Source organism: Schistocerca piceifrons, chromosome 4, assembly GCF_021461385.2.
Source record: "Schistocerca piceifrons isolate TAMUIC-IGC-003096 chromosome 4, iqSchPice1.1, whole genome shotgun sequence".
Classification (NCBI taxonomy): domain Eukaryota; kingdom Metazoa; phylum Arthropoda; class Insecta; order Orthoptera; family Acrididae; genus Schistocerca; species Schistocerca piceifrons.
The window spans coordinates 603996693-604010028 of NC_060141.1; the positions used below are offsets into that span (position 1 = coordinate 603996693).

Here is a 13336-nt window from a genome sequence, read left to right on the forward strand (position 1 = left end):
ACGCTGGTGCATTAATGAGCTATGTAATGTTCAGTGAGCAACTACTGCGCTGCAGACTGAATGAATTTACACTGCCAAAAACACAAGACTAACCCTCTTACACAGAAAAAGATGCACAAAATTTAATATACTATGAGGAAAACAAAGAAACAGATAAACAGTTAACTGAGTATGTTAAGAGAAGTTCGCGTCTTGACTGAGGCATGTAAATAGGCATCTTTCTCCACACTCCAAAAAGTTGAAAATTCATGCCAGACTGGGATTTGAACTCGCTGTCTCCTACTTCCTAGGACATAGTGGTCACTGCAACACCACATCACATCACATGTATATATAATTAATGATCTCTTCAGTTTGGATGCATATCAGACTCAAATCCTTATGGGAATCGGCAAAATCCCGCAAGTAATGAGGATAATGGGGAAGGGGCACAACATTAGTAGTGTGTGGATAAGTTGAGAATTCGCACCTGACAGGTGGTGTGCTATGACAGTCTATGCACTCATGATGACCACTATGGCTTAGTGAGCAGAGCATTTGGCTAATAAGCAGGAGACCCGGGATTGAGTCCTGCTTCAGCACAAATTTTCAACTTTCCTCATTGATTTAAATCCATGCCCAAAAGCGGCCAACATCTGCAATTCCTTTGTGTCTGAAAGTACTCTCTCTCTCTCTCTCTCTCTCTCTCTCTCTCTCTCTCTCTCTCTCTCTCTGTGTGTGTGTGTGTGTGTGTGTGTGTGTGTGTGTGTGTGTGTGTGTGTGTGTGAGTGCGTGTGAGTGCGTGTGAGTGCGTGTGTGTGTGTGTGTGTGTGTGTGTGTGTGTGCGTGTGCGTGTGTGCGCGTGTGCGTGTGTGCGTGTGCGTCCTTTTTTACCCCTAGGGTGGGTCTTTCCACTCCCGGGATTGGGGTGACTCCTTACCCTCTCCCTTTCGTCTTTCCCTCTCCCTCCCTCTTTCCTGGTGGGGCGACCGTTGGTTGCGAGGGCTTGAATTTTGTGTGTGTGTTTGTTTGTTTGTGCCTCTATCAACATACCAGCACTTTCGTTTGGTAAGTTACATCATCTTTGTTTTGCAAGGTTAGGTGCTTGGTCCACTCTTGTTCTTTGTCTACACAAATTACTAACTTGAGTCACTGGTTAACTCTTCAGTAACTGTAATTTTTGTTGATGGCATACTTATTTCAAAAACAGACCAAACACGACTGTACCACACAGGGACAGGAGAATAATGGAACAGGCTAACAACTGATTGGCAGCCAACAGCTTAAGTCTTAATCTCACAAAAACTCGTATTACAAGAAGTGGAAAGATAATAAGTGGAAAGAAATGAGACATCAGAGAGGCTACCAGTAGAATAATCTGCAATCTGCGACCTGCTCCCACGAGAAGATCATGGTTTACACATTCGTCATGTGTTAGACAATGCCAATCATTCATCACTATATAAGGATGTCTCTCTTCACAAGCTTCCCCAGTCACCTATACAAGATAGGCATTGGAGATTCTTTTATTTATTTGTGCGACATCAGGTGGTAATTTAAATAATATATTCTCTTTGTTTGCATAGTGTTGTGATCAGCAAGCAAGACTAAGCACACTGAAATCATTAGAACACCATTGTAATCACTGTATCAGAAAAATGCATGTACATTCACATGGAGGCTTCTGTACCATCACACAGACTATGCACGATCGTAGTGCCATTTCTACGCATTGCTTAGCTTTACCTTATGGAAGTCATTGCGTAACCTCGAGATAATGTTACAGTATCTCACCAGAGCAAATTACTGCCTGTTACAATGATGTGTTATGACTTGTTTTTTAGCTATTTACAGAAACTTGTTTTAGTCATCAGCTGTACCAGTAAAGCAATACTGTGCTGTCTGTTAGGTACATACATCAAAAATAAATAAATAAATAGCATAGTGGTTGAGACTTTCACTGTTCATTACTTATCTTACTCTGTCACATAGATGAGTATATTACAAAATACACAGAAAAATTTCATCGCTTCCTCTACTCCCTCAATCAATTGCACATTATGATGGCAGGAAAGTCATACAAACACAGGTGATCAGTGTCCAAGGGCACCATATAGCTTCATTCAGAGACAAAGCAACATTTGTTCCATCTCAGTTAAGTTTTCCACATTAAAGTGATTATCATAAACATGTTCCACATAGTATTCCCATCATTTATCAAAGTCTAAACAACAATAATGATGACATGTCGATACCCACAAATTCCTGAAATGCATTGCAAAGACGTGTCCCCATAACATAAAATGGTGAGGGTTTTCAGGATATATGTCTAGACAGTACACTGAAACATCTCTGCAGAAAGTCTGCATCCTGAATGCATAATTTTAAGGTTTTGTACAACCCAACCATGACCACTTCTCGCCAGTCAAGCACAATGTGTTATCACACCACTTTACAGCGGAGGTAAAACCGACTATGCACCTCTGCACAGAAGATCTTACAGCTATGGCGGACTGTCATCTTTAAAACTCAACTCCTAATTTGACTGATTCGTAACAGTAATGAAGCCAGATCTTGGATCAGTAATAATGTGAAACACACATGGTAAACACATTACACTCAGTTTTTTAAATAATTTTCTTTCTGCTGTGAAACAACATGTGCCATCTGCATTCCATTGAGATATGTCACTTTGACGTGGTCTTACACAATGGTATCTTACAATTCGCGAAGACTATTCTAACAAAATCTTCTTGCTGTAGATGCAAATGTAATGAAATTACGTGCATGCCTTGTACTTCATTTGTGCTACTGTCCCAGCTAAGAACTCATTAAACCTATGAGCTAGGGTGGGACCTGAATCCTTGCATTTCACAGGTAATGCTCTTATCAAATGAGAATGCAGGTGCAACTTCTGATTCCAAAATATAATGCTCTCTTAGTTGAAAACATGCACAAGCAACTGCTGCAACTACAGAAACTAGTACTTATTTACGTTGACAAAGGTGTGAAATGTGTGCCGACTACATTGTAAAATTCTGCACTCACTGCTCACATGCAACTGGCAACATAAACTGTTGATATTCATTAGTGTTTGTGGAGAGACTGCTTCTGCACATTGTCTGCAAGCAGCTATACTCACACCAAGGAAGATGTTACAGGAACCATCAAAGCCAGCAGCATAAATACGTGCAATGCGTGGGTTTGCTCGGTCGGCAAGTATGCGACAAGCAAACCGCGAGATGGTGCTCTGCTCCATCTTGCTGTCACGTGTCTTCTCACCTGCCACAGTATCCATTACAACAAAGTCGATTGGTGACTCGGATGATCGCCCAATCTGCAAGGCATAATACAGTCCATCAGAATTTAATGGGCAAATGCAATAATTTTTGAAGGACAATGTTATTACGAGGTTTCACACACTCAGTCTGCAATCAATATAAAATTTCACCATTAGGTTTAACAGAGCGTACAGTGTTGTGGTGCTAAATGTTTCACTCAACATTTGTATGCTGCTTAAGTTCACACTGCTCAAACAATACTGAGAAAGGAACTATTCAGTTAATAGTTTCAGTTATATTCATATCCAGAACCATACTTCTGTTGTGGGTAAGTAATTTATAACCAATAAGGTTTCTACTATCTTAAGATGGAACAAATCTTTAAGATTCTCCAACACTTTTTCATAATATTACCACAAGTTTCATGGGCTGCAAATGTACTCTATTATTCACATATCCTATATTTATCAATTATTTATGTACACTGTTCCCATTTAGGGAGTATTGTTCATTTGTACTAACACTTTCATCTGCTTGTGGATTATTTGGCAGTTTTCTGTATGGGAAAACTCTCCACAAAAAGAATATTTGATTTGTACTGTCTTCAGGGATCAGGGATGAAGTAGTGAAGGCAGCAGAGGATCAAGTAGGTAAAAAGACGAGGGCTAATAGAAATCCTTGGGTAACAGGAGAAATATTGAATTTAATTGATGAAAGGAGAAAATATAAAAATGCAGTAAATGAAGCAGGCAAAAAGGAATACAAACGTCTCAAAAATGAAATCGACAGGAAGTGCAAAATGGCTAAGCAGGGATGGCTAGAGGACAAATGTAAGAATGTAGAGGCTTATCTCACTAGGGGTAAGATAGATACTGCCTACAGGAAAATTAAAGAGACCTTTGGAGAGAAGAGAACCACTTGTATGAATATCAAGAGCTCAGATGGCAACCCAGTTCTAAGCAAAGAAGGGAAGGCAGAAAGGTGGAAGGAGTATATAGAGGGTTTATACAAGGGCGATGTACTTGAGGACAATATTATGGAAATGGAAGAGGATGTAGATGAAGATTAAATGGGAGATATGATACTGCGTGAAGAGTTTGACAGAGCACTGAAAGACCTGAGTCGAAACAAGGCCCCGGGAGTAGACAACATTCCATTAGAACTACTGATGGCCTTGGGAGAGCCAGTCATGACAAAACTCTACCATCTGGTGAGCAAGATGTATGAGACAGGTGAAATACCCACAGACTTCAAGAAGAATATAATAATTCCAATCCCAAAGAAAGCAGGTGTTGACAGATGTGAAAATTACCGAACTATCAGTTTAATAAGTCACAGCTGCAAAATACTGACGCGAATTCTTTACAGACGAATGGAAAAACTAGTAGAAGCGGACCTCGGGGAAGATCAGTTTGGATTCCGTAGAAATGTTGGAACACGTAAGGCAATACTAACCTTACGACTTATCTTAGAAGAAAGATTAAGAAAAGGCAAACCTATGTTTCTAGCATTTGTAGACTTAGAGAAAGCTTTTGACAATGTTAACTGGAATACTCTCTTTCAAATTCTGAAGGTGGCAGGGGTAAAATACAGGGAGCGAAAGGCTATTTACAATTTGTACAGAAACCAGATGGCAGTTATAAGAGTCGAGGGACATGAAAGGGAAGCAGTGGTTGGGAAAGGAGTGAGACAGGGTTGTAGCCTCTCCCTGATGTTATTCTATCTGTATATTGAGCAAGCAGTAAAGGAAACAAAAGAAAAATTCGGAGTAGGTATTAAAATTCATGGAGAAGAAGTAAAAACTTTGAGGTTTGACGATGACATTGTAATTCTGTCAGAGACAGCAAAGGACTTGGAAGAGCAGTTGAACGGAATGGACAGTGTCTTGAAAGGAGGATATAAGATGAACATCAACAAAAGCAAAACGAGGATAATGGAATGTAGTCAAATTAAATTGGGTGATGCTGAGGGGATTAGATTAGGTAATGAGACACTTAAAGTAGTAAAGGAGTTTTGCTATTTACGGAGTACAATAACGGATGATGGTCGATGTAGAGAGGATATAAAATGTAGACTGGCAATGGCAAGGAAATCGTTTCTGAAGAAGAGAAATTTGCTAACATCGAGTATAGATTTAAGTGTTAGGAAGTCATTTCTGAAAGTATTTGTATGGAGTGTAGCGATGTATGGAAGTGAAACATGGACGATAACCAGTTTGGACAAGAAGAGAATAGAAGCTTTCGAAATGTTGTGCTACAGAAGAATGCTGAAGATTAGATGGGTAGATCACGTAACTAATGAGGAAGTATTGAATAGGATTGGGGAGAAGAGAAGTTTGTGGCACAACTTGACCAGAAGAAGGGATCGGTTGGTAGGACATGTTTTGAGGCATCAAGGGATCACAAATTTAGCATTGGAGGGCAGCGTGGAGGGTAAAAATCGTAGAGGGAGACCAAGAGATGAATACACTAAGCAGATTCAGAAGGATGTAGGTTGCAGTAGGTACTGGGAGATGAAAAAGCTTGCACAGGATAGAGTAGCATGGAGAGCTGCATCAAACCAGTCTCAGGACTGAAGACCACAACAACAACAACAACAAGAACAACAACAAACAACTGTCTTCAGCTACATTATTCACTAAAGACAGCGTCCAGCAGTTACTTAACACATGTAAATAACATTCATAATATTTTAAGCACACATCACAGAGCTTGCTTTCACAGATTTAGATTTTTGAGCATGCCTACTTAAAAACCATATAATTAACAAAAGAAAATGGGAAGGAAGAGTAGGACTTTAGTATAATTACTAAACAGTACAGTATTTAGTATTCAAATTTCACTGACTTCATATCCAGTGATTACATTTCTGGCATGCACTCTTCTAGTTTTTAATTGTACAAAACTAGCTGAAGTCTGGGGCAGCAGAATTTCGGGCAGCATATTTCACAATCATGTTTCACAATACAAAAACTTCTTGGTACAAATCATGGGTATTACATCCTTGCAATCATTAAGCCCCCCCCATTCTCTAACAACTTCTGTTATAACTCATATGGTCTCACTGTTGCAACTCACCACTCACCCCTCTTACTTACAAGGCAGAGCTCAACTACCACAGATTTACTTATTGTGATGGAAACTCACCTGGAACATGTCTGTTTCTTCATCAGGCATGTATTCTACTATGACTGCTTGGTTTCTCGACAAGGTGTATGAGATTGAATGCTGCTTCGTATCGAGTATAGCCTGTAACACACACAAAATTTTAGTTTGAGTTCATTACTATCCATATTCATAATACAATTAAGATAAAGGATAAAAAATTGTAAGGGAAACCATAAAATTTCTCAAGCTCAGGTCAAAAGGTTTTGTGGAAGGTTAGATTTACGGGGCACCCAGTGCCAAATATTTATGTACACCATCTAGGTGTTGTGTGCATTAAGACAAACGTGCTGTCATACTGCTTCTCTGAGGAAGGCTTCCTAAGTAAGTGAGCATGCAAACTTGCATATCATTGCACAGAACTTGTCCCACAGACATTATGTGAAATTATTTCCACTCTGCTCATATCATACATAGTATCTGTAGAAGTCCTGTATGAAATCATTTACTACCTCATAGCCAATCAATGTATCATTGGGGAGCAGAAATAAATCTCTAACATTCTGCCAGATGATGTCGCAACACTTCTTATTGTGCCAACAACGGTGTGATTCAAGACTGTAAATTTCTTTGAAACTCAAACATCGATGAAACATTTCATTGGTTCGAAACCAACTCAACTTTTTGTGGAGCATATTGTAGAAATTTTAGAGAACCTAGACCATAACACTAAACCGAATTTTAATTTTTTTTCTTTCATTCAATTCCTAATGGGAAAAAAAAAAAAACCACAGAGGCAATGGCGAGCAGACAGCTGCCAAAATTCGACGATTTCCAGTTTACTGCCTTTGTATCAGCTACGAAGACACCAACATTGCACAAGCAACTATGGTAGTGAAAGATTACCACCCAAACTACTCAAATGGCCTGCATCGGAAGACAGTAATGAGCGTTATCGGCTCAATTTGTAGCACACGTAATAGTGGTACTCTTCTTCACTTCATGACAGTATTTTCGTACACATTCTACGCATTGAGTTCTTAGAGTGGCTCCTATTTTCCAATGCATTTGATGAGACAATCTTGATGAAACAAGACAGCGATCTGAAGAAATGATCGAACAGTGATAACTAGCTAAGAAGGTGAGGGTCTGCAAGACAAAAATGCGGGCACTGCAAGCGTAAAGAAAAAGATACTGAGCTCACATTTGCGCGGTAGAAGGCAACTGGATGGCGGCATGATCGACTCCCCACCATCTGAAAGCGAAATATTAAAAATACTTAGGCTGTTAACATAACACAGATAGTACATGCAATTGTACATTGCCTGCGTCGAATCGGTCACGTTTTTCGAAACCATCTGTCCTGAAAAGCATGTAGCATTTTTCTTTCTCGAAATAGCGTCACTAATTTTGATTGGTAGAAGTGCGAAATGTCAAGGTAATGTGCAGATTCTGAATATGCCGTGAACGATCAACTTGCAGCAGTAAGACCTAGCGTACGCTTTCGGTACCCAGCAAAACTTAAGAGTTTCCTTTAGTAAATCGTCTGCAAATCTCGCGAGGAGGGAGCCTTACGTAGGAATTTGATACTTCACTAACACTCAAAACATCGAAGAAGGACCGTCATATTGTTAGCACTCCGTCTTCAGGCCACAAGTGGCCCATCCACCGTCATATTGGTTTGACAATATTTTATTACCACACAAACTTCTTACTAGCATATTTTTTTATTTTTTCACTGCATATATTTTATGATGCAAATACTTGCTTGTCCATATATTGGCACCCAGAGCAATTGCATAAACCAAACAACATGTAATGTAACTGACAATATTTTATCTACATATGTTTAATTGCTATACGAATGACCTCGTCGTTTCGAAAATCATTAAATGTTTTAGAATATGTAACTATTGTACTAGTCTAGCAGAACGGTAATAAATGTAGCGGAGACAGGGGGAGGAGGAGGAGGAGGAAGAGGAAGGAAATAGAACCGGTGAAACACTTTAAATCAGTAAGGCTTTAAGCAAAATGTCTTATGTTCCGAGGACCGTTTTAGAAATATTTTAACCCCATTACTGATTTTACTCCGATGAGAAACGTTAACCTACCTCTAGAAGCAAGTATCACACACAAAAACGGCTATTTTTCAGTTGGAACGGTCGACATTGGGGACGGAGTGATATTGTGGAGTGTGAATGGGTGTTTTTGCGTGTTTTCTTTTCGTGTCGATATTTTTCTCTCTTAAATGTCAGAAAAGTGTGAAAACCGGATGCGAACTAAAATAACGTAGAATACAAGCAATATACTTACAATACATTTAAATCGAGAAGTTCACAGGCGGATTCGTGAGCAGTAACAAAAAAGACAAGAGTCCACAGAATCACTGCGTTTACACGAAACACGTCTTCCGAAAGACAAAAACCAAATTTGGGAGATCGTTTTTCGCTCTTGTGTTTAAGATGTTAAGGTCTGAAGCGGATTTGCTAGCCCAGTTAAATACGGTTTATGGTTTAGTCAGCACACTCGCAGGTGTAAACAGCTTCAGTCCAATATTTCTACTTACCCATCACTGTACAAATGGCCACTCCGTAAATATTAGCCTTTTTTTAACTAGATGTAACCTGATAGCGCAAGCACGTTTCAAAACCACCCGGGTGGTTTTACAAATGAATAATTTTACAGTCAAAAGACGACCACGATATCACTTACAAAATTCTAAATTACTGTTAACTCCAGCTACGAGATGTTTATCTTACTCTCTGATTACTCTGGAAGGTAACAAAAACGTTTCCAGGACACACTTTATCAGACTACCAGGTTCACTCATAAGGCATAAATGAAAAAGGTCATCTACATTCTCATTTCGCAAAGCAAGAATACGGATTCCCGTGCCATATTTTCTCGTATTCGAAGTTGCTCCCATATCACGATGAACGCTATTGTTTGTTCCCGTATCGTAACAGGGACCTTGCAGTTATGATATTTCGGTGTTCTGTGCTCTTTACTACGAAACGAAAACAGATGTTGAAGAATTTAAACCGCTCAAATAGATACCGAGGTGATGGACTGATCACTGTACAACGTGCCACGTGGCCCGGCAGTGAAACGAAGTCGTGCTACCGAAGTATCTGTTTTGAGTTTCACCCGCCACCCACTGTTTGTCGATTCGCTCTGCAGATGGCAGAGAGTTATACGCACTTGGAACTTACACAATATGTATCTTGTAAAACAGTGAGGCAGTGCAAGTTTAAAGCCCATTTTCACAGTGAAGACTACGGGGAACTTACAAAAAAGAAACTAAAAAAAACAATAACGTAAAATATGGAAAGCAGCATGTATTACTAAGAAAACAAGTACGCATACCCACCGAAACATGTATGGGTAAAGAAGAATAAAATCTGTTTGCTCAAGGCGGAACCTATCCACAAAGAAGTCAAAGAACTCGAAACCAGTGGTGTTTTAAGTTCAACGAAATATGCAGAGTGAATGCGAACTCTGCCAACTGAATTTCGGAGGTTCTTCACGGATATTTTATGAGTAACCTAGCATAAGCGACCCGGGGTTTCTGGTGCCTCGTCGGGGTAATTGCATTTCGTTTTTATTTATTATCCATATTTACCTCTGATTTGCATTGCACTGAAAATATCTGCGTAACAGTGGAAACACTGGCAATATGCGCTGTGTCCCTTAATTTCGAAACAAACATGTTGCTTTCATTCACGATCTTTACTATTGATGACAATAATTGCCCAGTTTATTTTTCGTTCTCAAATTTTTCGCTGTCGTGTAAACACGAGAGCGAAGAGGATTTGCTAGACCAGTCAAGTATGGTGTCTGGAAATCGAATGTTCCAGTTTCTGATATAGTCTGCAGTACGCCCAAAGTCTTAGAACCACAAATTCGACACAGTCAACTGGTCATTGACGGCATCGATCCGCTCGTGTGTAAATGAGCGGCCAGCCACGTAGCAAGTATGTGAAGCGCATCCACGGCATGTACTTTATTTTGGTCAGAAAGCTGCTCGTGTAAAATGGGCTTTAGGGTGGTCGCATTACTCTGTTTTGTGTTCCACGTTTCAGTGACAGAATATTACAGGATTTTTCACTAATGCGACAGTATTTTCACAGAAACAAAGGTAATTGGGGTAACAAACCAAATACGAAGGGCTTCAATAAGTAATGCAACACTATTTTTTTCTCAAAACATGTTGGGTTTTATTCGGGATTCCAATTGACCATATCAGTTTTCGCTCTTCTGGCTACCACATTTTTCAATATAATCTCTCTTCAATGCGACAGCCTTATGCCACCTTACTGGGAGCGCCTGCATGCCGTATGGTACCACCCGACTGGTCGACGTTGGCACCAACATCGCGCAGCATCAATAACCTCCCCGTCATCCGTGTACTGCTTTCGCGGAGCGCATCCTTCATTGGACCAAAGAGATGGAAGTTGGAAAGTGCTTAATCCGGGCTGTAGGATGGATTAGGAAGAACAGTCCAACGGAATGTTCTTAGGTCCGCTCGGGTGCGCAGGCATGAGCGGCCTTTCGCTGTCATGGAGAAGCAGAAGTTTGTTTGCATTTTGGTGGCGACTAAGTCAGTTTTCTTAAGGTAGCACAATACACTTCAGAGTTGATCGTCGCACCATGAGGGAGGGCCTCAAACAGAACAACCCCTTCAGCGTCCCAAAAGATCATCGCCACGACTTGACGAGCTGAGGGTGTGGCACTGTACTTTTTCTTCGGAGGAGAGGTGGTGTGGCGCCACTCGAAGAACTGCCGTTTTGTTTTCGGTTCGAAGTGATGACTCCATGTTTCATTGTCTGTGTCTACGTTCGACAAAAAGTTGTCACGATCAGCCTCATTGCGCGCGAGCAACTCCAAATAGATGGTCCTTCGTTGCTCTTTATGGTCTTCTGTTAAGCGGAGAGGAGCCCAGCTAGCACACAGCTTAGAGTGCCCACAACTGGTCGACGACTGTGTCAGTACTACCAACAGAGACGCCCAGTTGAGCGGCGGGGTGTTTGCCTATCACCTTGACTAAAAGTGTCCGCACGTTCCAACATTGCAAGAGTCACAGACGTTAGCGGCCGGCCGGCACTCGAGAGCGCGGACAGGGTTGCGCGACCTTGTTGCGATGATGACAGACGCCTCGCGTAACAACTCACCGTACTTTTGTTCACCGCGCCTATGAATATCTGCGATGCTCTGGTTGTCCGTCAAAATAAACGGAGTGACAGCTCTCTGTTTGAAACACACTTCTGTTAGAGATGCCATTTTGAAGGCTACATTTAAAGCCGCCACTGAGTGGAACTTCATAAAACCATATTGTCTGAAGTGAGAATATTCCACGATGTCCTACAACTAATTCCTCAGTTTTTCAACAGAAATTGGCTGTGGGGGGGAAAAAAGTGTTGCATTACTTATTGAACGTACCTTGTAAACTACCGGGTGGTTATCGTTTAAGTATAGCCATTCACATGGGTCCAACAAGGCTGCTATTGTATGGCAGTGAAACTTCGTAGATATTCTAATGCTTTAATGCGGAACCAATTTATGCTGGAAAAAAATTAGTTCCTATTTTGGCCACCAGTTGCAATTCAGTCGTTTGAATACTAGAAAGACGTACAGAAATATTTCCGTATGCAATAGATTAGAAACGGAAAGTGGGCATAAGAGGTCAAACAAGCGAGTAAGGCATGCTGTTGATTTTATTAGAAACCACCGGTTACACAATTTGTTCAATATGAGCACAGGACACGTCGACGAGATGCTGTACAGAGTTAGATTTGCACCTCGCAGGCAAAACTTGATTTCTTTTTTCAGCGCGAATCCGTTCTTCATTAACACATTAGCACTACTTCCATGTTTCGCTGCCACATGGTTATTCCACCCCACGCTGGATCTGCACTTTATAACCACTCAGTATAACTACGTTACTACTCTATAACGAACCACCGGAAACCACCCGTCCCTCATACCAAAACACTCAGGAAATATCTCCGAACAACTTCCGAAATTTTGTCGGTGGCCTTTAAGTTTAACGTGTACTCCGTCGAAAACATTCTACTGTTCCTATCAGAGCTACAACATATAGAGGTCTAATTAGATTTCTCAGACCAAATACCATGCGAAGCTAACATTTTCCACAACCTTGAGTGCGGATGCACGTTTACGCTCTACCTCCAGTGGGAATCTAAAATTAGCGAGCATGAAGACATGGACGGAGACTGCAGATGTGTGCGCTAGATAGGAGTGTGAGTCGACCCGGGAGCGTGCAGAGATAGTCCGCTCATTTGCGATAAACAATGTCCGGATGGCGAAGTGGTTAACGCAACTGCTCACTACGCTGGAGATCCCGGGTTCGAGTCGCGGTCTGGTACACATTTTCACTCGTGATTCCTCATAAAGTCCATATGCAGCTGCTGTCATTAGTTCCTTCCCTTTTCTTTCTCCCCCATCCACCCTTCAATTTACGTAATATTTATCACAAACCGGATTTCCACGTGGTGTCTTTTTTTTCCGAAATGTCCTAAAGAACAGACATCACTCATTCATATAATTTCCCATAGTGTTTATGGTTCTGCTTCGCAATAGTGGAGACACTGTGCACTTATCCATTGTTCTAGCGGAAAATCGAGGTGCGTACGCTTACGACGTACGTGTCGCCTATAATTTTAAGTCCGTTCCCACGGGGCGTGGAAACGACTGCGCTGCCGTGCTAGCTTTCGTGCATTTGCGAGCTTCACTCCGAACAGTCGTGGGTAGTTCCCTCCAACTAAACTATCTACGAAGACGTGACTCACTTGATCCTGGTAAGCTGCTCGTGAAAGAGCTCTCACAGATTCTATTACTTTATTAAGGTCACCTAATTTAGTGCAGAGAATGGAATTGGCGGTGGAACCGAAAGAAAAACTGAAGAAAAGTTGATGATGAATTATGAAGTGGATTCTAGATAGAAAATCAGTC

General features: G+C 41.0%; 1 protein-coding gene across 4 annotated transcripts in view; it reads right to left on the bottom strand.

The window, feature by feature from the left end:
• Positions 1 to 13336, bottom strand: part of LOC124794874 (protein pellino) — a 451201-nt gene that overhangs the window by 63271 nt on the left and 374594 nt on the right. For 3 of the 4 annotated variants that reach the window (XM_047258555.1, XM_047258553.1, XM_047258556.1), the window contains exons 4-6: positions 7569 to 7619; positions 6407 to 6508; positions 3122 to 3316 (exon numbers count right to left, since the gene is read on the bottom strand). In XM_047258555.1, coding sequence (XP_047114511.1) covers positions 3122 to 3316; positions 6407 to 6508; positions 7569 to 7619 — 348 coding nt within the window. The remainder of the gene's footprint in view (positions 1 to 3121; positions 3317 to 6406; positions 6509 to 7568; positions 7620 to 13336) is intronic. The other variant, XM_047258554.1, reaches the window with a different exon arrangement.